This window comes from Pteropus vampyrus, unplaced genomic scaffold (genome assembly GCF_000151845.1).
Source record: "Pteropus vampyrus isolate Shadow unplaced genomic scaffold, Pvam_2.0 Scaffold138, whole genome shotgun sequence".
NCBI lineage: Eukaryota > Metazoa > Chordata > Mammalia > Chiroptera > Pteropodidae > Pteropus > Pteropus vampyrus.
Window position 1 is genome coordinate 54,869 of NW_011888919.1, and position 25,604 is coordinate 80,472.

General features: G+C 48.0%; 1 protein-coding gene, 2 long non-coding RNA genes and 1 other non-coding gene across 4 annotated transcripts in view; 1 reads left to right on the top strand and 3 right to left on the bottom strand.

Moving 5' to 3' along the window:
• C5AR1 (complement C5a receptor 1) overlaps positions 1 to 2,542 on the bottom strand; it is a 10,805-nt gene extending 8,263 nt beyond the window's left edge. Inside the window, exons 1-2 of the mRNA XM_011367894.2 lie at positions 2,488 to 2,542; positions 1,922 to 2,085 (exon numbers count right to left, since the gene is read on the bottom strand). Of these exons, the coding sequence (XP_011366196.2) occupies positions 1,922 to 2,085; positions 2,488 to 2,530 (207 nt within the window). The 5' untranslated portion in view covers positions 2,531 to 2,542. The remainder of the gene's footprint in view (positions 1 to 1,921; positions 2,086 to 2,487) is intronic.
• Positions 2,543 to 9,175: 6,633 nt separating this feature from the next.
• LOC111744629 lies at positions 9,176 to 16,014 on the bottom strand. The gene is made up of 3 exons (XR_002782246.1): positions 13,617 to 16,014; positions 10,805 to 10,902; positions 9,176 to 9,961 (listed from the first exon to the last, which is right to left on the bottom strand). It is a non-coding gene; the product is annotated as an uncharacterized LOC111744629 (long non-coding RNA).
• A 413-nt stretch (positions 16,015 to 16,427) lies between these two features.
• On the bottom strand, positions 16,428 to 20,620 carry LOC105297314. The gene is made up of 3 exons (XR_896348.2): positions 19,912 to 20,620; positions 18,863 to 18,994; positions 16,428 to 16,591 (listed from the first exon to the last, which is right to left on the bottom strand). It is a non-coding gene; the product is annotated as an uncharacterized LOC105297314 (long non-coding RNA).
• Positions 20,621 to 20,633: 13 nt separating this feature from the next.
• LOC111744645 lies at positions 20,634 to 20,752 on the top strand. Its single transcript, XR_002782269.1, has one exon. It is a non-coding gene; the product is annotated as a 5S ribosomal RNA (ribosomal RNA).
• Positions 20,753 to 25,604: the final 4,852 nt, after the last annotated feature.

Below are 25,604 nucleotides of genomic sequence, written 5' to 3' on the forward strand. Positions count from 1 at the left end.
GCAGTTCTAGAAACCCAGACGTCAGTCCGAAGATGGAACTTTAAAGATAGAATATTAGAAACCGCCTGAGTCTCCATGGACAGGGGGTGGAACCTGCCCCTGGCGTATCATACAGCTGATCGAAAGATAATGGTGACTCTGAAATACACGGGAAGATGACAATACCTTTCTGATCGGTTGTTTAAGATGGAATGAGTAAGCGTGAAGCACAAGGCGCAGCGCCTGGCATGCATCAGGCGCTCAATAAATGCTGGTTACTAACATATGACAGTCACAGGAAACAAACAAACAAACAAAAAAAAGCAAGATGCAAGATAACGTGTGAAACATGCTTCTGTTCGCAACGGCTGGGAGGAAGGACAGCTAGTCACCTGCGCTGAGTACCAGCCGGACGCCACACGCTGTTTTATTCCCTTTCCACGTATTATCTCATTTATCAACCCTCCGAAGGAGGTCTGGGCTGTCATAAAGAATAGAAAGCATTTATTTGAGCGAAAAGACTGGCCGCCCCAGAAACACAGATTTAGGAAGCCACTCGAACCGGCCTCAGGAAAGAGCAAAGAAAGGCAGGTTCCTAAAGGCAAAAACCACAGGCAGCATTCTTCCCTGCAGAGGAAGCGTGGCCGGCCAGGTTCACAGGCCGGGGAAGGAGGCAGGAACCTCGAGCAGATGCAGGAGGTGAGGTCCACATGCGTCCACTGCTGTGGCTCCAGGCTGTTTACGGTGCAGCTTTGGGAACCGCAGGCGGCTCTGAGGACGGAGGCGGGAGACGGAGACGTACACAGAATCCACTTCCCCAGTCACCTCTGGACCCTAATTTAATAGCCACGCTTACTGCACTGATTGTCGTTCGCACTGTGAAATAGGTTCGGATTCTGTTGGATTAGTATCCTCGTCTGAAAGGAGAGGCGGAATTTGAACCTCGTTTTCCTTCGACCCCTACATCAAACTAGTTACTCCTTCCTTCCTTCCTTCTGTATCGTCCTTGAGTACCTGTAAGCTGTTTCTGGAAGGATCCACCAGGAACTGGTGCCCACCGTTGCCTCCGGGGGGCAGTGACCAAGGCCCTGAAATCTGGGGCGGGCAGGGAGAGTGACTTCTCGCTGAATACCCTTTGGTATTTGGGACTATTTCTTAGAAAGAAAAAAAAGCCAAGGTAAAGGCAAACCTTATTCTGAAGTCCTGTTGAGCCAAGCCAGGTCTCAGAGTGGGGTGAGGGCAGCAAAGCGACACCAGATCCCTCCCCAGGGCAGCCAACCCATCCTCCTGGCTCCCCTCCCCACTGGATGAAGCCGAGACTTTCCAATCACAGTGGGCAGGTGCTAACTCTCAGCCCCGACTCGCTCAGACGGGCGGGGGTGGGGGTGGGGGTGGGGGGGCAGGGGCACAGGTCCCCACGTAGCCTGGACACGCCCTCCCTCTGACACTCAGGGAGCCCAGGGGACGGCCTGGTTCTGCCACCAACCACCGCAAGACCGGGACCATCTCCACTGCTGCCTCGGTCTCCAGTTCAAAATGCCTGACCGTGCCGGTGAGTAACCTGGCTGTTCTCCCAAACCGGCTCTTCCCAGCCTCCCTGCTTTTGCTCATGCCACCCCTGCTGCCCAGAAGGCCTTTCCCCACCCGAGGAATAAGTCCTTCTGCTTGACCCAACGTTTGAATTTCCTGCCCTCAGGAACTTTTGGGTGCCAGCCCAGGACTTTGCAGTGGCGCCTCAACGACCTCTTGCCAAACTTACTCCCTAGCTGCATCCCAGCCCAGGATGGGGACAATCCGAGATGAGGGAGAGAGGAAAAGGGAGGAGATGGAGGACAAGGGGGAGGAGGAAAGAGAGGGAAGGGGAGAGGTGGGGAGAGAGCTGGGAGCCCAGAGAGGAGAGGGCGAGGGTGGAGGGTTCCTGCCCTGGCCCTTCCAGACTCACCATGTTTAGGTCTCGGAGTCCCTGCTGACCGAAGGTCTCTCCCGCCTGAGGGCTGTGGTTTTTAAAGCCCCGAGGGAGGTGCAGAGAGCGGAGAGGAAATGACCCTCCTTCTCCTCCAAGGTTCTCATTGGTCTGCACACAGGGCATCCCGGCTGAGGCCACTTCTGTGGGGCAGAGAAGGGAGTCAAGGCTCAGAAAACTGAGGAGGAGGAGGAGGAGGAGGACGTTCCCTCCCGGTCCAAGGAGGGAGGGAGCCGGATCAAAGGGACCCCGTACCCCGATCTGGACCTGGCTCCGCTGTGGGCTTTGGTTTCCCCATTCGAGACCATCTCTCTCTTGCCTTCGAGAGCCCCAGGCAGCTGCAGCTCTGGCAAAGCTCAGGGGTCCAATTGGCTTGAATTCCCCTGGGGTCCTGGGAACACGGGATGGAGACCCCCAGCCTCCCAACCGGGCTGCTTGGAGGCTCAGAGAGGCAAAGCAGGTGTGTGGAGGTGACCCAGCGCTCGGGGACCCGTCAGCCTTGCTCCCTGGGGCTTTGAAGTTGACACACACACACACACACACACCTGAGCCGCAGCCACCTTTTCCAGCCTCATCCTGGGTTCTCATGGAAACGTGCTGGAGCCTGGGTTGAGGAAGGAGTCTAGATTAGTGTTCTTTTGCTGCCATAAAAACTGCCACAAGCTGAGTGGCTCAAAACAATGGAAATCAATCCTCTCGTAGTTCTGAAGACCTGAAGTTCAAAATGAAGAGGTCAGCAGGGCCAGGCCCTCTCTGTGGGCTCTAGAGGAGAGTCTGTCCCCTGTCTCCTCCAGTGACTGGTGACCGCCAGTATTCCTTGGCTGGCGGTCATCCCTCCCACCTCTGCCTCTACTAGGGTCATAGGCCTCCTCACCTGCTATGTGTCTCAAATCTCCCTCGGCCTCCCTCACATAAAGACCCTTGTGATTACATTTAGGCCCCTCCCTGGCTAAGCCAGGATCATCTCCCATTGCAAGGTCCGTGACTTATCTGCCAAGTCCTTTTTGCTGTATGAGGTCACACCACAGCTCCCAAGAATCAGGATGTGGACATCGGTGGGAACCGGTCTTCAGCCCATCCAAATGAACATGATTTTGATGACGGGTACACCTGCGGGTTCATCCTTCCCATGCTCTTCTGCAACTCTGCGACCTGCCGCCCACGCCTTTCCTCCACAAAGCGTTATTTTCCTACGGCAACGTTCAATTTGCAAAGATCCAGCTTTCTTTTCATTGCAGGACGGATCTGTGCACACTGCGAACATTCGAACACTCCAGAAATGCACTCCTTCCAACAAAACGAAACAAAACCTGAAGCTCCTATGAGCAGTTTGGAGTGTATTCGCCCAGGCTTTTTAAAACGTGGTACTTGCGTCCGAGGACACGCAGGTGCACGATGTTCAGCAAGCTTTAGCACCACTCAGCGAAGCCTTGAGTGTGGTCTCCGTCACTCAGCAAGAGTTTCCAAGGTCAATTTGTGGGCATTTGGCGCTGGTAAGAATGCTGTGTTGTTATACTGACTATGACCTCAAGGGGGCGTTTGCTTTCGGGGAAACTCAAGAGGCCAGACCTCATCTCTCCGTATTTTAGGATTTGAAACCAAAGTTGCGTAGCGCCCTAAGTCGTGGGTTCTTAATATTTTCTCTGCCCTAGACCTTTGATGAAGTTATGACCCCCTTCTCGGAATAACTTTTTTTGCAACTTTTTCTCTTGATGTAATTTCAAACTTAAAGGGAAATGACAAAGAGAGTGAAGGCCTAAAGTATGTCTCGGTGGCATCTGCCCTGTGTCTTCAGTATGCTCCCACTACGTACTTGGGGTGAGACTGGTATCAGTCAGGGGTCTCCAGTGAAACAGAACCAGCAGGAGATAGAGAGAGGGAGAGAGATTCCTTTTAAGGAACTGGCTAACACAACTGTGGGGTCAGCAAGCCCCAGAAAACTAATACAGGAGGTCTCTATCTATATAGCTACATATCCATATCTATATATCTATTTGCATTTCCCACCCCCTCCAAATCTTTTGAGAGTAAAGTGGAAACATCATGCTTCTTTGCCCTAAATTCTTCAGCGTGTCTCTCTTAAGCACAAGGCTTTCTGTCATAACTGCAGGGCGATTTTGAAATAAGGAAATGTGATATTGACACATCGCCATTATGTAATCCGTGACCCTCATTCAAATTTCACCAGTTGTCCCAATAATGTCATTCTATCACTACTTTTTCTTTTTTTCAGAATAATGCTTTCGTAAATATTTGAAAACACCTTATTTCATCTTAGCAGCATAATAAATCAATCGTTCATTGTTTATTTAATCACTTCCCTATTCGTGGTATTTTAGGTGGTTTCCACTATGTTTGTCCCTGCCACAATGAGCACCCTCGAATACACACCCTGGTGCCGCTGTACCGGTAGTGGTGGCAGATAACTCTCTAGAAATGGAATTGTAGCCTTTGAAGGTGTCATCCTTCAAAGCCCAGACCTCGTGCTGTCCAAAACAGCAGCCACCAGCCGCACGTGGCTACTAACTGAAACGTGGCGAGTCCCAAGATAAACGAACAAACAAAAACAGAAACAGGCTCATGGATGCAGGGAACGAGCTAGTGGTTGCCAGATGAAAGAGGGGTTGGGGGCCAGGCGGAAAGGGTGAAGGGTTTAAGAAGGATGAATTGGTAGTTACGAAATAGTCACCTGGATGTAAAGGACAGTGCAGGGAACAGAGCCAACAATGTTGTAATAGCTGTACGGGGCCACGTGGGTGCCAGACTTAGCGATCGCTTCCCTAGGGATCTAAATGTCGAGTAACTATCGTGTATGCCTGAAACTAATACCGTATGTTAGCTCTATTTTAATAAAAATCTTTTCATTAATTAATCAATTAATTAAAAGAAATATGGTGAGTCCAGATTGAGATGGGCCATGAGTACAATCAGATTTCAAAGACTGACTGCGGAAAAAAAAAAAAAAAGTGTAAAAGATCTCAATGACTTTTATGTTGTATTATACATTAAAATATTTGGGATGAACTGGGTTAAGCAAAATATATTATTAATTATATTATTATTACATATGAAAAGATCATGGTATGTGACAATATAAATATATATTAACATTACTATGAGGATAATAGGTTAATACATCATGAATATCATTGGTGTTAATCTAGTAAATGACGATAGTTTTATTAAATATGTTACTCTTATTATTTCACCTGTTTCTTTTTACCTTTTTAATGTGGCCACTAGAAAAGACCTATGAAGATTCATAGAGGACCTATGAAGATTGCATCTGTGGCTCACATTATATGTTCATAGGACGATACCACTCTGAAGCCACCATTATCCCAGCCAGAGCCTTTGTGTGAATTAGAAAGAAGTGCCCTTTCCAGGTGGTTGGAGCCCCATGGCAGGACACACACATGATCTGACAAGGAGAGCCATCTCTGAGTGTTACCTTTAAGTTCAATCGTGTCTCACATACCATGTGCAACTCATGGCTTCTACTTTGGGGTCTAAGGGGGCTATTGGAGCTCTCACCATATCCCAATAGGGAAGGGGGAAAGGAGTCAGGAGTGAAGATGTCTACTCTTTCAAGGGCAAGACTCAGAAGTGGCACAATTTGTTTCTCACTCACAGCCCATGGGCTGGGACGTAATCACCGGGTGGGCCTAGCTGCAAGGGAGGCGGGAAAACTTAGTCTTGAGCTGGCTGTTCCTGTGTCCTGTTGAAATTTTATTCCAGTGAACGAATGGGAAAATGCACACTAGAGGACAACTAAAAGTCACACACAAACAGCATCAGGAAGGGTAGCTTTAATTGAAATAAGACAATCTTATTTATTATTGTTTAAATAAGAAACCTAGCAGAGGAACATGTGTGAGGGAAGGAGGATGTGCTAATGACTTTCTTCTGGTTTACTAAAGAAAATTCACACATTTCGCAGAAAACAGGGGTGTCAATTCGAATAATGATATTAAAACAGACAACTGTAAAACACAGGAACGGCCCACCCTCGCTTCTCACACCAACTGAAAATTTGAACGGTTCCAAGGCCATCTTCATTTTGACAGCAACTGCAAGTTTGAGGGTCCCCAAGACCACGCTCAGGTTTGATGATTTGCTAGGACTCCCCAAACTCTCTGAAAGCCGTTTATGCTCGTGGTCGGTTTATTACATCGAAAGGATAGAGATTAAAATCAGCCAAAGGATAGAGATTAAAATCAGCCACGTGGAAACATCCAGGAGGGTTCTGTCCCCGTAGCTTCCAGGTGCCCTCTCCCAGAGAGGTCATGGGCAGTGCTCCCTCAGAAACAACGTGTGACAACGTGTGAAGCATCGCCAACCGGGAAGCTCGCCCAGGAAGCTGTGGTGGGTCTCCGCTGGCACTTGGTCACATAGACCTGCTTGGTCACCAGTGTGGCTCATCTTGATCTTGGTCTCCAGCCCCTTCAGAAGTCAAGCTGATACCACATGACCCAAAGCCCTCCCCTAAGCCAAGCCATTAGACTACCAGGAGTGGCCCAAGGCCCCCAGGCAAACAAAAACACTATTATCAGGCAGGACACTCTGAGGGCTCGGTGAGTGCCTCGCAGGGGCTGAGGACGATGGCCAGAACTCTCCGTGAGCAAGGTTCGAGTTCTTACTACACAACGACCCATCACGATGACAGACTTTTCGGGAGTGGAAAGTTACTTACAAGGACTATAACAACTAAATCTGCAGTTTCGATGTCTTGTAAGATCCCTTTGTTAGAAATTATATTTACAGGGGCATTTTCATGATTGTCTGCTTCCCTCCAATTGTGGAGAAAGAGGGAAAAGCTTTTGTTCTTATCTTGCTGAAATGCATCTTCACCAGTAGTTAGAAAAATCTACAGTTTCAAAGTGATTGAAATGGGATTCTTTCGGTCAGCGCTAAGAGAAAAAAAATACAACCAATAGACCTGACAACCCACAGCGTGGGAGAAGATACATTACGTATCTTTAGCAAAGAATGTGCACCTAGACTCTATAAAGAATTCTCAACAATCATGAGAAAAAGACAACCCAATGGAAAAAAAAAAAATGGGTCACAGGTCTGATCAGGCACTTTATAAACCAGGATCTCTAAATAGCCAATAAGCACACGGCAAAGAGCTAATGATTTTCTTGGTCGACAGGGAAACCGTCGGATGGCGTCCACGTGTAGCAATGAGATCCACACCTGACTTCTGACCCGGTGATCCCACTCTTAAGCATTCACCCAACAGAAAGCAAGCATGTATCTTGAAAAAGGACATACGAGAATGTTCACAGCAGCTTTACTCATAATAACCAACAACTGGAAACCAACCGAAAGTCAAGTCCATCAACAGCAGAATGGGTAAATAAACGGCATATTCGTGTAATGGAGTACTACGTAGCAGTAAGGAGAAGGGAAAAACCAATGGTAAAAAAACTAGTACCTGCAACAAACATGGCTGAATCTCGAGGCCATTCTGTTGAGAGAAAGCAGACAGACTCTAAAGCATACTCGCCGAATAATTCTGTTCATATGAAGTTCAAGAGCAGACGAAATTAGATTTGGGTGTTATGACCCGGGATAGGTTATTTGTGAGGGGTAGGAACTTGGAGCATCGGGGCAGAGTGGGGGTTGGGAGCCGGAAACATTCTTTTTCTCGATCCGGTTGTTGGTGACACAGAGATGGTCAGCTCTGGAAGTTCATTAAGCTGTACTTTTATGATTTGTGAATTTTTCTGTCTGTATTTTGTATGCATGTCAATAAAAGTTTTTGTGTTTTTTTTTTTAAATTTTACCTGAGAGGCTTAAAATTTACACAATAGAAAGGAGCAGAAAAGGACTATGACCAAGTGGCATATGGCACACGTGGTGTTTTGTATCCACTGTCCCCTAGCACCATGCAAAGCCTGACCTCCATCTAAAGGGACTGGGCTGAGTGGGTGGCTGCCATCAGCACATCTTAAAGAGAAGCCGCTGTGACAAGCCACCACCCTGCCTGCGGCCACAAGAAACCCAGAGCTGGCCAGATGCCCATCTATGCTGAGGCTCCTCTGCAGTGGCCACACTAGCCTCCGAGTCAGGATGTGGTGACAGGCAGGAGCAGTATAGTTCACCAGAGCTTCTGTCACCGGCTGAACCTCAGAGCCAGAGGGTGTCAGCAAGCACCAAGGGAGGCTTGGAGAACAAAGCTAGAGGCCGCATCGGGCAGATAGCCTCTCGAAGGCTGTGGGAAAACACTACCACCAGCAATAATGATAATAGCCAACACTCACCGAGCAGTGGCCAAGTGCAAGGTGCCACTCCCAGAACTTCACCATGACCAAAGCGGGTTGAGGTGAGATGGGTTAACCCTGACAGAATTCAGAATGGGAGCTTATATTATGATTACTCTGAAAATTCCACAAGTTTCGAATTCTCATGATGTAAGTGTGTGAAGAAGACAGCATCTCTGATTCTAAAATGTCAACTAAGAAATTAGTTGTTACTAATTTATTCTAACTTACATACAAGAAAATCCTCTCTTTGTGGTGTTACAGTTCGATGGGTCTTGACAAAGTTAAAAAAAGAAGCTTCAAGTCGTGTCACCATCCCCACAAACAAGACCCAGAACAGCTTCTTCACCCCCAAAAAATTCCCTCCGGCTGCCACTTTGCAGCCAGCCCCTCCCCCGCCCGTAACCCCTGGCAACCACTGATCTCTTCTCCATGGCCAGGGCTGCCTTTCCCAGAATGCCCTAGAAATGGAATCGCACAGTCCGCAGCCTTCTCGATCTGACTTCCTCCGCTCAGCAAAATGTGTTTACATTTCGTGCGTGTCACCGTGTGCGTCACGAGTTCCTTTGAACAGCTGAGTAGTAGCCCACTGCCCGGATGTGTCACCATCTGTTCATCTCTTCGCCCGCTGAAAGACATTCATCTGAGTTGTTTCCAGTTTGGGGCAGTTCCTAAAAAAAACACGCTGTGAACATTCTCGGCCCGGGGTTTTCTGCGGTCCTAAGTTTCCAGAGAAAGCATCTGGGAGTAAGATCGCCGGGTGAAATGCTAAGTGTGTGTTTGTAAGAAACTGACCATTAGCCTCCTGCAGCCACGGTAACAAATGACCACAAACGGGGGCGGGGGGGGGGAAGGGAAGGGATTGCTTAAAACCACCCTGAGGACCGGAGGCAGGAAGCTGGAAATCATGGCGTGAGCAGGGCCGTGCCCCATCCCAAGGCTCTGAGACAGGATCTGTCCTTGCCTCTTCCAGCTCCTGGAAGCCCCAGGTACGCCTCGTGGCTGCGTGGCTCTAGTCTCTGCCTCCGTCTTCACGTGGCCTTCTCCTCCAGGTCTCTCTCTGTCTCCTCTCCTGTCTCTTGCCCCTGGGTTTAGGGCCCACCTCGATAATTCAGGATGACCTCATCTCAAGGTCCTTAACTTAATTACATCCGCAAAGACCGTTTTTTTTCTAAATGAGGTCACCTTCCCAGGTCCTGGGTGGATGTCTCTTTGGGGGAGACACCACTCAACGTACCGCAGTGACAGTTTTCCAAAGCGCCTGTGCCATTTGCATTCCCACCAGCAGACCCTCTTATATTAAAGACCCTAAATTTAGCTGGGTTGGGGGCCTCGCCTCCCCCCATCCCAAGTGCAATCCCCAACCCCCAGCATCAGCATCTCCTGGGGTGTGAGAAGTGGAGACTCTCAGGTGCCCCCTGACCCTGCTGAATCATCACCTGTGTTTTAACAAGATGCCAGGTGATTCCTAGGCATCTTAATGGCTACGAAGCGCTGGCCTCGAGCACCACGGGGAGAAATTGGTCTCAACTTCCTGTTCGGCCCTCACCACATGGATGGTGGTCCCCCGCTTGGGTGTTTTAAGCCTTCTCCATTTTTAAGGTCTCTCTCTGCTGTTACGATTGCTCGTGAGTACATACATGTGCAATCGGCTGAAAATGAAGCCTGAGATCTTTTCCTGGAAATAAGCAATTTATATAATCCTCTCATTTTAAACTGTTTCCTATGCCCCGCAAGAAGAGGACAAAGTCTGCGGAAACAAAAATAAATAAATACGTGAGAGAACTGACAATAGAATGAGATCTAGAGACGCGTGACATTTTGTCGCCTGACTTTCCCCAAAAGCAGACTTTGAGATAACGTCTTGGGTGATGGTAGTTAATTTGGGAAGTGACCTCAAGATGAAGGAAGAAGGGAAAAAATGAGTCGGAGAGGAAAAGCCAGTGGAGGGTGTGTTAGTCCGTGGGGAACAGCTGTGAGGGACGGGGGCTCAATCCTGCTGGGCAGGGGGAATACGCCTCAGAATCTTCTCGCTGCAGCCAGGGGGCGCTGGAGCGTCGATGCCCTCGCTTCTGCCTCCCTTTGGGCGTGGGTTGCCCAGGGGACAGTAACTTCCCCCTGCCCACCCTTTGGGGTACACCTGGAGTCCAAGTGAGCTGAGTGAGGTCAGAGAAAGCCCGGAGGAGAAAGCTGAGTGCTGAGCTGGGAGGCTGCGTATGTCTTGGAAAGTGCCAGCCAGCCCCTGAAGCAGGAGAGCAGGGTTGGGGGGGGCGGGGGACGGGGACAGGGTGAGGGAGAGGAGGGGGAGGAGCACCCATAGCACCTACTACGCACAGATGGTCCTTGACAGTTTTGTTGTTGTTGTGTTTTGGGTTTTGGGATTTTTTGGGTTTTGTTTTGGTTTTGTTTTTGTTTTTGTTTTTGTTTTTGTTTTTTACCAGAAAATTGTCTCTGCTCTGGCCAGAATCAGGAATTTTCATTCTGCCCATATTTTTTGGGTGAATAGACATCAGTTTCTCCACTTCACCCCTCCGTCAACGTTCCAAGAAAAATAATGTGAAACTGCGAGCTTTAAGGAGCACTGAATTGTTACCTTTCCTGAAGTGTAAAATTGTCAGCGTGCCCAGGAGGCTCGGCTGTCTCAGTCTGGCTGGGAGGAAGCTATACCCAATGAAGTGGAGATAATAAGGCCTGTAAAACAAGCACAATAAATATCCTTAGAGAAATAAGGGAGGATATTGAAAACTCAAAGCAAGAAGAGAATGCGAAGCAGTAGAACCTAAGTGGAAATAAGGGATATGAATATAATTATTGAAGTGAAGAACTCGGTCGGCATGTGAAATGGCAGAGTAGATCCAACTAAGGAATAAATGAATGAGCTGGAAATACTATCCCCAAAGTCATCCATAAGGGCTGGAGAAAAACTCTAAGGAAAAAAATTAAGATACGTGGATGATATAAATAAAAGTCCTAGCCTACAGAATCTCTCTGAAAAAAAGAGAAAGCAGATAGGGAAGTACTATGTGGAAAATATTAACTAAGAATTTTATAACTCATATTATTATAAATAATAACCAAGAAGAGTAACCAAGAACTAAAGACACGATATTTCAGTACTGAAATGTTTACTGCATGATGAGCAAGGTAGATGCAGTAGGTGGTCCAGGGAGAATAACAAAATGAGATAAATATTAGCGAAATTTGAAAATATGAAAAAAAAGGAAGTCACAAAAATCCATACAGAAAAAAAAAAAAGAGAGAGAGATTACTTATAAAAGAATAAGGATCAGATTGCCATCCAACTTCTCCACAGCAAATCTAGATGCAAAGAGATAATGGGGTAACAGCCTCCACGTGTCAACAGATTACAAGTCTAAATATGGAATAAAATAACCAGATGACAGATTATTTAACAGGAGGGCGATATCAGAAACCTCTGAAAACTCACCTCCCATAGACACTCTTTGAAAGAACGTAGGACAAACAAGAAGAGAAATTAATTATTCAGAAGGAAGCCACAAGTGATTGGAAAAAAAGCGAGGCGGGGGGGGGCGGGGGGGAGTAGTGGCCACAAAAAGAAATGCTTATTCCAATTCGTATGTAAAACTAAAAGTATGAAAATGCGAGTTGCAAGATGTAGGCGGAGGGCGGGGGCAGGGAGGGGAAGGCATGCTCACTTAGGTTCTCGCCTCTTTTGGGGGGAGGATGAACATTTGGGTATAACTGAAACATCGAAAGGGAAAAAAATTAAGTATTAGTACGGCCCCTCGAAAATCACTAACGGGATTACGTAGAGACTTTCGAAGCAGTACAGAAAAATAATCGATACACTCAATGGAAGGCGAGAGGAAAGAATTAAAAACGATAAGAAGCGTGAATTGACACCAAAAGCAAAGGGAATAAAAGCAAAAATAAACAAGTAGGACTAAGTCAAACTAAAAAGCTCCTGCATGTTAAGGGTGGAAAATTTTCAAGTGAGCCAACTAGCTAAGTCAGCTACAGGGAAGAAATATCTTTAGATACCAGAACTTGCCCTACTTGCTTTTGTGTGGTTTAGGAAGTATATTGTATAGAATATGAAGATGGCCAATGTCTACTTCTGTAATCCATTTACTTGTTAATTAAGGGTGTTGTTCCAGGCAAAGATATGCTAACAGCCAACTTCCACTTCTGTAATCTGCTGGCTTGTTCAGGGGACCACCAGGATATGGCCTTAAGCTTTATCAGCTGTCTGCTCTGAAAGCTCGGGGCTGATCTCCTCTAGCCCTGCGTGGTAGAGAGTCAGTCGCCGGCCGGCTAATAAAGGCTCATAATTAACCTCGATTGGCTCCGTGGGTCTCAGAATCGTTCGCACCATAACACTGCACAGCAAAGGAAACCATCAGCAAAATGAAAAGGCAACCCATGGAATGGGAGGTTTTCATTCATACAACACTGGAGCCAAAAAAAAAAAAAAAAAAATACGATCTGATTAAAAAGTGAGTGCAGGATCTGAATAGACAGACATTTTTCGAAAACAGACTTACAGATGGCCGATAGGTACATGAAAAGGTGTTTAACATCACCAGTCATCAGAAAAACGCAAATCAAAACCACAGTGAGGTACCACCTCACACCTGTTAGGATGGCCGTCATCAAAAAGATGAGCTCGCACGCGATGGAGAGAACGTAGAGAAAAGGGAACTCTCGTGCGCCGTTGGTGGATATATAAATCGATACGGCCACTATGGAAACAGTATGGAGGCTCCTTGAAAAATGAAAAGGAGAACTCCCTTATGATCCAGAGATGCCACTTCTCGGTATTTATGTGAAAAACAAAACAAAACAAAACAAAACAAAACACGAACTCAAAAAGATATATGCACCCCCATATACCTTGTGGCATTATTTACAGTAACCAAGATATGGAAGCACCCTAAGTGTCCATCAACGATGAATGATAAAGATACACGTGGCACACATGCACGCGCGCGCACACACACACACACACTGGAATACTATTCAGCCATAAAAAAGAAGGAAATATTGCCATTTACGACAACTTGGATAGATCTTGAGGGTATTATGTTAAGAGAATAAGTCAGAGAAATACAAATACCGTATGATCTCACTTACGTGTGGAATCTAAAAAAACGAACAAACAAACACAAAAAACACCAGCTTCGTATTCTTTAGAACAGATCGGCGGTTGCCAGAAGTGGAGGGGAGAGGTGGGCGAAATGCGTGAAGGTGGCCAAAAGGTGCAAACCTCCAGTTATAAAATAAATAATTCACGGAGATGTCAAGCACGGCGTGGCGACCACAGTTAGAAATAGTATATTGCATATTTGAACGTTGCTAAGAGGAAAGACCTTAAAAGAAAAGAATTGTAACTATGTACGGCGACGAATGTCGACTAGACTTACTGTGCGACCATTTCCCAGTACGCACAAATATGCGATCGTTACGTTGCACATCTGAAGCTAACATAACGTTGTATGTCAACGGTATCTCGATTTTCTAAAAAGAATTCAGAGTTCACAGAGGTCTCTGCATTTAGGGAAACCATGGTATCTGAACTTAGCCGAGTTTCCGACCTCCTCTACACTTCGTTCCTTATCTGTAAAATGAGGGAAGAACATTCGTCGGGTTGTCAGAATGTTATAATTAAACAAGAAATATCGCACTCCAGCTTTTTAAATGACTGTGAGATGGTTGTGGTGACTGGAAAGGTAGGGACGCAAAACCCACGCAAGACACCTCGTCAGTCTCTTGGAAAAACCCAGCGAGTACATCGTAAAGTGACTACGTGCTGTTTTTCTACAGCTTCGCTGAGTTATAACTGATGGATGAAATATATCTGCAAAACCACCCACCACCGTCGGCTTAGCAAGCATTTCCATGCCACCCAGAAATTTCTTTGTAATCGGTCCCTCCCTCCACCCTCATCCTCAGGAAGCCACTGGTTTGCTTTTCGTCAGCATAGTTTCCATTTTCTGGAATTTCTTATCCGTGACATCAAGCCACTATGAGGAGATTTTTCTTGCCTGGCTTCTCCTGCTCATTATAACGCTCTGGGGTGTCACCATGTCTTTGCATGGACCAGCGGTCGAGTCCTTTCTCCTGCTACGTTGCATTCCATCATACAGAGCATCATACAGGTCCCTGGGGGCTCCATGCTACATAACTAACCCCCTCCCCTCCCCCCCAAAAATCCCTAGATGCCAAGGCTCAGGTGAGCCTGCCTGGGTAGCAGTATTCCTTGCGTGCTGTCCCACGATGTCGCTGGGAGAAATGAGTGTCCACATGGCTCCACTGGGAGAGACAACTGGAAGCTAGTGCCTGGTCTCTCCTGGACGCTTGGCCCCTTTTCCCTTTGCCGATCATAATCTCTGTCCTTCCACTGTAGGAGGCTATAAATGTGATTAAAACAGCTTTTCTGAGTTGCATGAGTCTTTCTGAGAGTCGTCTTGGGGACCTCCCAACACACCTGTCTTGCTGTTTCTCGGTTTCTACGCCTCGTGGATTTCCGGTGACGTCATGTCCATTCGGTCTCCATCTCTAGCTCCATCTCCATTTCCCAAAGCCACGGGTCTGGCCGTGCCTCGCCCTTCCTGTCTCTCCCTCTTCTTCATTTACTTAGACGGCCCTCTTTCCATTTCTCCAGTTGACAACACGGATCCATTTTTTTCCATTTCTCAGTTTGATACTCTCGGTGCCTAACTCTGCGCCATCTTCTTTTCCTTCCCTCGGAATTTGGGTCCCTCTCCTCTTAGTTCCTCTCTCCTTCAGTCGCCCCAGGCTTCAGCATGTCCTTCCCTCCATCTCTCTTCTCTTGGTCTCTCGCCATCATCCGGCCTCGCCTTCCTCCTTCTCTCGTGTCGTCTGCTCCCCTCCCCCCACCACAGCCTGTCACCCACTAGGTCACTGTCTCTCAGGGCAGTTGCCTCTCAACTTGGCTTCTCTCCCTGCCTCGGTGTCTCTCCTTCACCTACTGGGGGCCCTCCATACCTGGGGTCCCTCACTGTAAGATTACCCCCGAGACGCTTCCAGGTCACTCCGTTACCTCCCAGCCTCATCCCTCCAGACCGCCCACCTGCCCTTCCCCCTTCTACCTCCATCTCTGTCTCTTTCCCTTCCTCCGTCTTTCCATCTTTCTGTCTTCCTCTCTCTCAACCTCCCAAGGGTTCGACCTCTCTCGGGACTGCTGTCCCTGCATTCCTCTCTCTTTCTGGGTCCCGCCATCTCTCGGGCTCTCTTCTGCACCTCCATTACTCTCTTATGTTTGGGCCACAGCCCGTCGATCGCTCGGTGTTGGCTCAGATGCCACCTCTCTCCCGACCTCACTCTCCTCTCTGCTGTTCCTCCCTCCTGTCCCCGTCTGTGCTCCCTGCCTGACAATTTGACTCAAGAGCTGCCAGAATTACAGCCGTCCCTTCACTCTTGACGAAAACCACGCTTTGGTTATTTTTATCACAGCGAAGTAGGAATTTCAGGACATCAAAGAACAGAGAGCAGACACCGAGAAACGCTCCCCCTTTGTTCCCCATCAAATCCAGTGCCAAGCGCTCCCGTGGCGTGTACCTACATCGCTCCTGGCCTCTGCAGGAAAGTGAATTCTTCAGCCACCCCCGGTCCCGAGCCCCAGGCTTCCCCAGGAAACGGCGACCACCAGCAAGAGACGTTTCCCGCTCCGTACATTGTTCTGAAAAGAGAACTCGACGACGAGGTGTAAAAAATGTTTCGAGACCTTTACCGTCACACTAAGAAAAGAAACAACATGTGGTCTATCGGCTGACTCTTGCTATTGTTCTATATCGCCCTCCCCCCCAAAAAAAATTCATACGTTAAAACTTAATGTTCGATGTAATGGAATTAGGAGGTGGGGCCCTGGGGTGATTAGGTCATAAGGGTGGAGCCCTCATGGATGGGGTTAGTGCCCTTATAAAAGAGACCCCAGAGGGCTCTCACTCTTTCTTCTTGTGAGGACACGGCAAGAAGACGGCCGTCTGCAAACCGGGAAGCGGTCCCTCACCGGACGGAATCTGCCTGCCCCTTGATCTTGAACTTCCTAGCCAGCCTCCAGAGCGATGAGAAATAAACATCTGTTGTTGAAGCCGCCCAGTCTCTGGTAATTTGTTACAGCGGCCCAGATGGACTAAGACAGCTAAGTAACGAATCTCCCCAAATAGTAATGGCTTAAAACAATACCTTTTGCTGTTGATCACAAGTCCTTGGGTCAGCTGGATGGTTCTTTGGGTCTCGGGTGAGCTCCTCCGTGCACCGCAGTCAGCTGTGGGCTGGATAAATGGCTCTGTTTCTGAGAGTTGGCTGGATGCCAGCCTTAGGTGTACTCGATGCAGTCTCTCACCCTCCAGCAGGTTCCAATGGCACTGGGAACCTTGCAAGGGAGCAAAGAGAAGACACAAGGACTCTTGAGACCTAGGCTCAGAATCGACACAGGGTCACTTCTGCCCCGTTCTGTTGGTCAAGGTCAGCCAAATTCAAGGAATGGGGGAACCGACTCTGTCCCTTGAGAGGTAGAACTACAAAGTCACAGAGCAAAGGGTATAGGTGGGAGGACTGTGGCCACTTTTTCTTGACTTGTGACACTGATGGGGAACTGTGATGCTGTTCTCTTATACGAATACAAGGAGAAAGCAGGCCCAAATTCTAGTCGAAAAGGGTGTATTTCACAGGAGATCCGAAGAGTGAGTGGCTCGAACTTCAGAGCCAGGAAACAACCCATTTGTGACAGTCATTACAGATATTCTCAACATTCTGGCCCTTCTTTCTGGGCACACAGTAGGGTTACACGCCCCTGCCTATTTGAAGTTTGGCAGGCTCATGTGACTTGCCTTGAGCAGTGTAATGTGTGGACATTTTAAGAACTAGTACACACTTGACCGTATGTTAGATTTTCCCTTGGCCGGGGTGACTAGACAGTGGCTGCTCCACCATTCTAGGTCCCAGAGACAATGTGAACAATGGACTAGAGCTTCCCACTGACCCATGATGCACTTGGTGCATAAGCAAAAAATAAACCTTGGTTGTGTCACACCACTGAGAATGGGAGGAATGTTATCGCAGCATGGCCCAGCTTATACTGACTAATATGCTACTCTAGGTATTTTAAGCATAAAGGGATCTAACGCTGGGTAATGAATTACGATTTTAAAAGTCATTGGGTACAGCCACTATGGAAAACTATTTGGCGGTCCCTCAAAAAGTTAAGCATAAATAACCATCCGATCCAGCAATTCTAGTCCTAAATATATACCCAAAAGAACTGAAAACAGGGACACAAACAGATACTTGCATATAACTGTTCGCTGCAGCATTATTCACAATAGCCAAACGGTGGGAACAACCCAAGTGTCCATCAGCAGAGGAATAAACAAACAATATGTGGCCTAAATATATGATAGAATGTTATTCAAACAAACAAACAAAAAGAAATGAAGGACTGATACATACTACAACATGGATGAACCTTGAAGACATTATGCTAAGTGAAATGAGCCAAACGCAAAAGGACAAATATTGTATGATTCTACTTACATGAAATATCTAGAATAGGCAAATTCTGTGCTCACTTAAACAGCACATATACTAAAGAAAGCAAATTCTAAGACAGAAAGTAGATTAAACGTTACCGGAGCTGGATGCAGGAGGAAAGGGACAGTTATTGCCGAATGGGTACAGAGTGTCTGTATGGGGTCAATCCCATTCATGAGGGCTCCAGCCCCATGATCTAAGCACCTCCCAAAGGCCTCGCCTTTTAGTCAAGCATTCGGTCTATGGCGATCACCCTGACCATCATCATCATCATCATCACCATAACCATCACTTTGATCACCAACATTATCGTCATTACTAACCTCATCATTCCTCTTCCTCCATCACCACCATCACCATCACCATCATCACCATCACCATCATCATCACCATCACCATCATCATTACCATCATCACCATCATCACCATCACCAAAATCATCACCATCACCATCACCATCATCACCATCATCACCATCGGCATTATCATCATCACCATCATCACCATCACCATAATCATCACCATCATCACCATCAACATTATCATCATCACCATCATCACTATCACATCACCATCACCACCATCACCACCATCATCACCATCATCACCATCATCACTATCGACATTATCATCATCACCATCATCACCATCACCATCACCATCATCATGGCTGTCTTGGCTTGAATTTCCTCAAAAACAAACTCTTAGACAAGACCTTGAGTGCAGGTGATTTATTTAAGAGGTGATTCCAGAAATCACAAGCGAGGAACGTGAGATGGGAAAGACAAGAAATCTGACAAAGGGTATGCTCATGAGTAAATTACTGCTGATTAAATGGGATTTAATCCCACAGGGACCATGCCTCAGGACTGTCTCCTCCTCATAGGACAGAGAAGCTGAGACATTTGTCCACCCACTCCCATCATCCACGGATTGAGGATAGCTCCAGGAACACGGTTTTATTTATATATTGCTGCATAGCAAGTCTCAAACAAAAGAGCTTTAAAACTTTTTTATATCATCTCCCAAGGTTTCTCTGGATGGACTGCTGGGCAATTCTCACCCAGGGCCTATTATTCAGTGGACATGAGATGATGGCTGGGGCCATACTCACTTGAAGGCTCCACTGAGCTGGACATCCCAGGAGGCTCACACACATGGCTGGCAGTTGATTCTGGCTGTCAAGTGGGAGCAGAGCTGAAACTTCTAATCACTGCCTACATGTGGGCTCTCCATATGGTTTGGGCTGAAAAGCAAAATGAGCAGAGAAATGAGATAAACTGCCTGGTTCTCATCTTCCTACCCACTCGCCCCCCCAACATACACACTTATTGCTCTGCAAATGACTACTTAACCTGAGGCACAGTATTAATATTAGTGCCTTTATATCATCCCTTCTCAAATGCTCAGGTTTGAGTACAACATTCAGGTTCTCCCACTGCCCTCCCATGGTGGCCTAGGCTGGGACATGACCACCTGTGGCAGATTAGATTACTCTTTGAATGAATGAATGAATGAATGAATGAAGTCTTCATTCCATCCACCTAATCTTCGTGGACTTCTGCCTTTTTACACTGAACTTGGCCAGGTGACTTGCTTGGCCAATACGACGATGGCACACAGAACACAGAGATTGATATGTACCTATGCAGGGGGCTCACATCTCTGCCGTCACCATGAAAAGAACATTCGTGGCATAGGATGCTGGACGCACCTGCCAAAGCCAGCCAAGTTCAGCTCACCCACGAACAACCGAAGGAGCCCAGCCAAGAACAATGAGCCATCCAGCCATGCCCAGCCCCAATCAACTGAGCCCCAAGATGACCTTGGACTTTTGGGCGAGCCCAGGCAAGACCAGCAGAGCCACCCAGCCATGATCAGCGCACCATCAGCCAAACCCCCAAATGCCCGGGCTAATCAACACTTGTATGTGTACATCATACACAGGTTTTGTTTGGTTGGTTGCTTGCTTTGGTTGTTGTCCAAAGATAGTTAACTGATACATTGCATGGCATATCCAAAGATCATCACCAATGGATAATTGCAACGTGAGTGCATGACCTCCAGATTATGTTTATTTATGATACAGGGACCACATAGCAAGATGGTGCTGGCAAAATAGTGAAGACTTGTATCCAGAACCAGATGTTAAATGCAGATGACCTGGAAGACTAAAGGTGGTTTTGTAACCTCACGAGTTTCAGGGTAATGTGGCTGGGGGGTTAACAGGCTGGAAAACCCAATGCTCAGGACTTCCTATGACTTGGCAGGGCTTCGCTCACATCTTTCCAGAGGCCAGATGACTTACGATACTGCAACAGACCAAATACAGAAGGAGCTATGAGAACCCAGTTGTCTACTATTGTGCAGGTATTAAATATCCTCAGGAATGTAAAATACTGCAACTTTTCTCGTTAATTGTTTTATTTTGGAAAATAAAATAACCATAATTTAGAAATGCATTTCTAAATATTATTTATGTTAAAATGCAATGAGTTTCTAAATGCCCACCAATCGATGAATGGATAAACAAAACACGGCCTCCGTGTCCAATGGAATGTTACTCAGCCTTAAAAAGGAAGGAAAATCTGCAACATGCTGAAACATGGATGAACCTTGACATTATGCTAAAGAAATGAGACAGATGCAAAAAGACAAACATTATGTGACGCCATTTGCATGAGGTAAATAGAATAGGCAGATTCATAGAGACAGAGAATAGAGGTTACCTGGGGTTGGGAGGCAGGGAAATGGGGAGTTGTTGTTTAATGGGTACAGGATTTCAGTTTGGGAAAATGAAAAAGTTCTGGAGTCCCACGGTAGTGATGGTTGCACAACTGTGTGAATTTACTTGATGCCACCAAACTGTACACTTAAAAATGGCTAACTATGGCCATGCCACCCTGAACGAGCCCGATCCCGTCTGATCTCAGAAGCTAAGCAGGGTCGGGCCTGGTTAGTACTTGGATGGGAGACCACCTAGGAAGACCAGGTGCTGTAGGCGTAAAAATTAAAAAATAAGGGATTGTAAGCTGACAAGATCCTTGTGATCTGTGAGGTCAACCAAGGGTTGCCTCGCCTAAAAAAAAAAAAAAAAGGTTAAAATGGTAAATTTTATGTTATGTACATTTTACCGCAGTAAAATAATTGCCAAAAATGCAATCGATTTATTATGGTTATTTTTAAAAGAAATAATTTTGTTACCGTCTCAGTCTTAATTCATTACCTAAATATTGATAGATATAACCCACCAACACAAAAACTCTTTGGGGGTCCTCGATAATTCTTAAGGGTATAAAAGAATCCTAAGGCCACTAAGTTCAATAACCACTGCTCTAGGTGCAGCTGAGGTGAGCCTGAGCTGGCTGCACCTCGCCCCCGTGATTGTCTGCAAAGATTCACCAACCCCTGGAAATTCAATAGCAAAAATGTAGTTTAAGTTTATCCTGGCCAAAGTAGACAGGCGACCTCCAGTGGAAATACAGAGTATTGCTTGACAGCGGATAATTTCTCTGCTGAGTAATTTACATGGTAGAGTCCGCTGAGATTCTACAATGAAACAGAGGCAGAGATGGTCGCCTGAAATGAGGACTTTATTTCAGCATATTAACTTTCGATCCTCCTTTCATACACATTCACACGCACATAGAGGCTCACAGTCACATTCACACATGCACACAATTACACAGACACAACTAGATGCTCACAAACACACAGCACCCATAGATATGATCACACACTAGCAATCTCTCACACAGACCCACACACACACACAAAAATGTGACATCCAAAGAGACACAACCTCACACGTGGATACACACTCAGTCATCACACATACTTTCAAATACACGGACATTAAAAATAGTGTATCATTAACAAAGAGGACTTAGTAAGTGAAAGTCATTTTCTATTTTTAAAAAGTTGTAATGGAAAATGGGTTTCTTCCCAAAGCCATTAAATAAATGTTGAGCAAATAATTAAGATGAATGTAGGTTTGGCAGCATGCCCAATCAGAGATCCACAATCCCTTAGCTGAAGTCCTTGGAGGCAGATGGCATTTCAGAACTCAGAATTGTTCCAATTTTAGAAAGGTAATTCTGAGCGGATGCCATATATGACGTAACATCCATCATGTGACACTCCCAGGGGCTGAAGCAGCCCCCTCCCCAGCAGACATGTTAATGTATTCGCAGCAAAACGTGTGAAAATTCACACCAAGAAAAGATAAATAAAGAAGTGTACATAACTCATATTAGTTGATTTGCCACCATGTGAGATTGGGCAAAATTATCCCCCAAAGAAATATTTTTTGGTTGTTAGAGGTTCGGGAGATATTTAGTTACAGATAAAGGAAGCGGGTTTGTACCAGCAGGCCCCTCGCCCGTGCATCTACATATATTCCTGCTCTGATTAGTAAACGCTCCGTTTCCACGGATGGGCGTGGGAGAGGACCGAGGACCCAGGACCCAGGACCCAGGACCCAGGAGGACGGCGACGCTTCAGCGACCCCTCCTGGCAGTCCCAGCCCTTGCAATTCGGCTGCGGAGTTGGGATATCTACTGGCTTTGTACCGATTGGTCTAAATCTTCAGAGAAATCCCATCTTCACTTTCCAGTGAGTGGTTCAGGAGCCCAAGCCTTCAAGCCTTAAACAAATGGCATCTGACATCCCCCTGGCGGGATGCGGAGGAGGGAGAAGTGGTCCATACTTGTCATGTGACCCGGGTTGATCCAATCAGATTGAAGGAAAGCCCCTTGGCTCACCAGTAGGGGCCAAGCTGCCTTATATCCGAGATATGGGAATGAGTTCACAGGTGCTTGGATCTGTGGGGCCCCAGCGGAGTCGCTTGGGGGATGAGGCTGGCCCCGTGCACAGAAAGAACGAGAAACAGTTTAGGTCCCTGTGGTGACCACAGGAGGGCGCTGCTCAGGTCTCCTTTTAAGAGATCTGGCTGCCTCCTTCCTGCGCTACCAGTGACAGAACTCGGTGGGCAGTAGTGCCAGCTCATGACCACCAGACTCGTTTGCTCAAGGACCCCCAACCCATGGACACACACCCAGACTTCCCCAGAACTCTATCACAGCCTGGGGCTCCTCTCACACAGCCCCTCCTCGCTTCTAACCTTTCACAGATTTCACGGGGCTCCCAGCTTCCACCATCGCCCCCGACAATCCATTCCCCACGGGGCGTTCAGAGGGCCGCTCACTACCTAAGTTGGCTCACATCCGTTCGTCCCCAGCTCGGAAGTCTCCCACGGCTCACCCTCACTCAGAGTAGAAGCCCAGGCTCTCGCCGTGGCCCGTTAGGCTCTGCGGTCTCCCCGTTCTCCCCCGCCACCCCTCCTCCCGCTGTTCCCCTCACCCGCTCAGCTCCAGCCTCGCTGGCCACTTTGCTGTTCTTCAAACAAGCCGAGCACCTCCGGCCTCGGGGCCTTTGCACTTGCTGTTCGCACTTTCTAGGGCGCTCTTCCCCCGGAGCCGTGCACACCCCGATCTCCCTTCTCCCAGGCTTCTACCCAGCAGCCAGCAGCTCCATCATTCTGCCTTTACCCCGATTACGTCGCTCGTCTGAGCTTATTTCTACCCGACCGAACATATATTTAAGTTATTCATCCTATTTCTTGTCTATCTCCCCACTGACATGTCCGCTCCATTGAGAGCAGGAATTTTTGCCTGTTTTGTTCACTGCTGCATCCCCCGTGCTGAAAATAAGGCCTGGCACATAGTAAATGCTCAACAAGTATTTGTTAAAGGAAAGATTAAGGGATAGTGACCGAAAGAGAAGCCGAGAAACAGGGAGAGAGAAAGGAAGAGGAAAAAAAGAAAAAAAGGGAGGAGATACGAGAGGCTGAACCAGGTGAGAAATGGGACAGGTGGGGGGGCAGGAAAAGGGGCGGCAGAGCTGGGGCGGAAAGCAACAGAGATGAGAGAGCCCGTCGGAGTAAGGGACAGAGAGAGAGACACAGAGACACAAAGACTGAGGGACAGACAGACACAGACAGAAGAGAAAAAGGGGAGAGAGAAAGGTGGAGAGGGAGACGCTGAGACAAGAAAAGAAACATGTTTTTTCTTCTCCCAGAACTGGGAGAAGCAAGCTGGAAAACAGAAAGTGGGGGGCGGGCGATGGGGACAGAGATGGAGTCCTTCCCTCTAACTCGCCATTCGTGCACGTCCAGTGCTCTGGGCTGACTTGATAGCCCTTGGCATCCAAGTTGTGGCTTTTAAAGCCCCGAGGGACAAAGGTGGGTGGACAGAAGGAATATGCGATACTGTTCTAAGAGCTTTAGATCACTAGCTTGTTTAACCCTCGAAGAAACCCCATGAGATAAATACTATGATCGTCTTCACTTCACAAGAGCAAAGGGGTTGAATAACCTGCCCAAAGTCACACAGCCAGTGAGAGGAAGAGCTGGGATTTCAATGTGGGTGCCTTGGCCCCAAAGTCAGTGCCCCAAACACCACCTGCACTAGCTGTAAAGGGGTGCTCGCTTCCTGGGTTCCCCTTCAATCTGGAGACACCCTCTGGGAAGTGGTGCTGGAGGGGGAAATGGGAGGCTGGAAGGTAAAGAGACCAACATTCCCAGTCCATAGCCACGAGATATCCCAGTCCGAGGGGGGAAGGCTCAGCTTCCCTCTCCTGGGAAAGTCTTCAGTTCCAAAGAAGAGGCTGGAAAGGAAAACCACTTCCTGCGTGCAGGCTCCCGTTTCCTGCCCAGAGCCTGCCTTAGTCTTCCAGGTAGGAAAATAGAGTCAACTACCTCTGACTCTTCCAGCAGGTCCTGAGTGCCTCTGCCTTGGTTTACCGGCAGCACTGAAGCCCAGAGAGATTGTACTCATCTTCGAAGGCAGCACAGTGCTTTGAGAACTTGCACTGTGATTTCCAGGGGTGAGAGGAGGAGCCTCACCACCACCCGGGCCACCCTCATCTCTCAGACCCAAGGAACAAGGCATCGTTCCCTCCCAGAAACATCCCGACATCTGAGTGCCTTACCTCTGCCCCTGACATTATAATTACACTAAGCACAAATCCCCAAACCCCAGTTCTTGCCTGAAAACATCCTACGTCTCCTCTGGGCTCCTGTGCTGTAGCGGCAGGTCAGACCCTCTGCTTCTCTCCAAAAGCGCTTGTCCTCTGCCCAAAACATGCAAAACACCATGAAGTCCTTGACTCTCTCTGACCTTCGCCTGTCCCGTTGCAGAAGGGCCTCTTCATCCCATCCCAACCCGAAAATGACACGATGGCGATGGCAAGGGAAGGGAAGAACCCACTCAGCCCACCCAGAGCAAGACCGACAGAGACCGGACACCAGGCAGGACTTCCCTCACAAACTCGAGGGGCGAGGCACCTCGGCAGACAACACGACAAACAGCACGAGGCAGCTGGGGCTGGAGTTTATTGCAGGTGGACACAGAGATTCAGAGAGGAGGGGGACGGGCTGTGGGCTCTGTGCTCAGAATCCTACGGAGGGAGGGTCGAGAGAGAGAGCAGGATATGGTCTGCCAGATGGTGGAGGGCCGGGCCTGACTGCGGAGGAGCTGCGACGGGCGCGGCCCAGAGCCAGCTCCCCTCCTGCCACCCTCCCCATTCTTCAGGATGACGACTCCAGAGACGCTAGGCTATTTCATGAAGACGGAGTCCGGGCGCAACTGGGAACGGCGCATCCACTGGGGTGGGGGCGCCGGACTCTCGAGGGCCGACGGTCCAGCTCGGGGTGGAAGGGATGGTTACCCAGGTCCTCGCCTCATCGCGGCCTCCCGCGTCTCTTTAGGCGTCTGGCGGTTCCGGCGTAGGCTGGGGTCGCTGTGGCGGCGGTAGCTCGAGCTGGGGTCGCGGTCCGCCGGGGGCTCCCAGGAGGC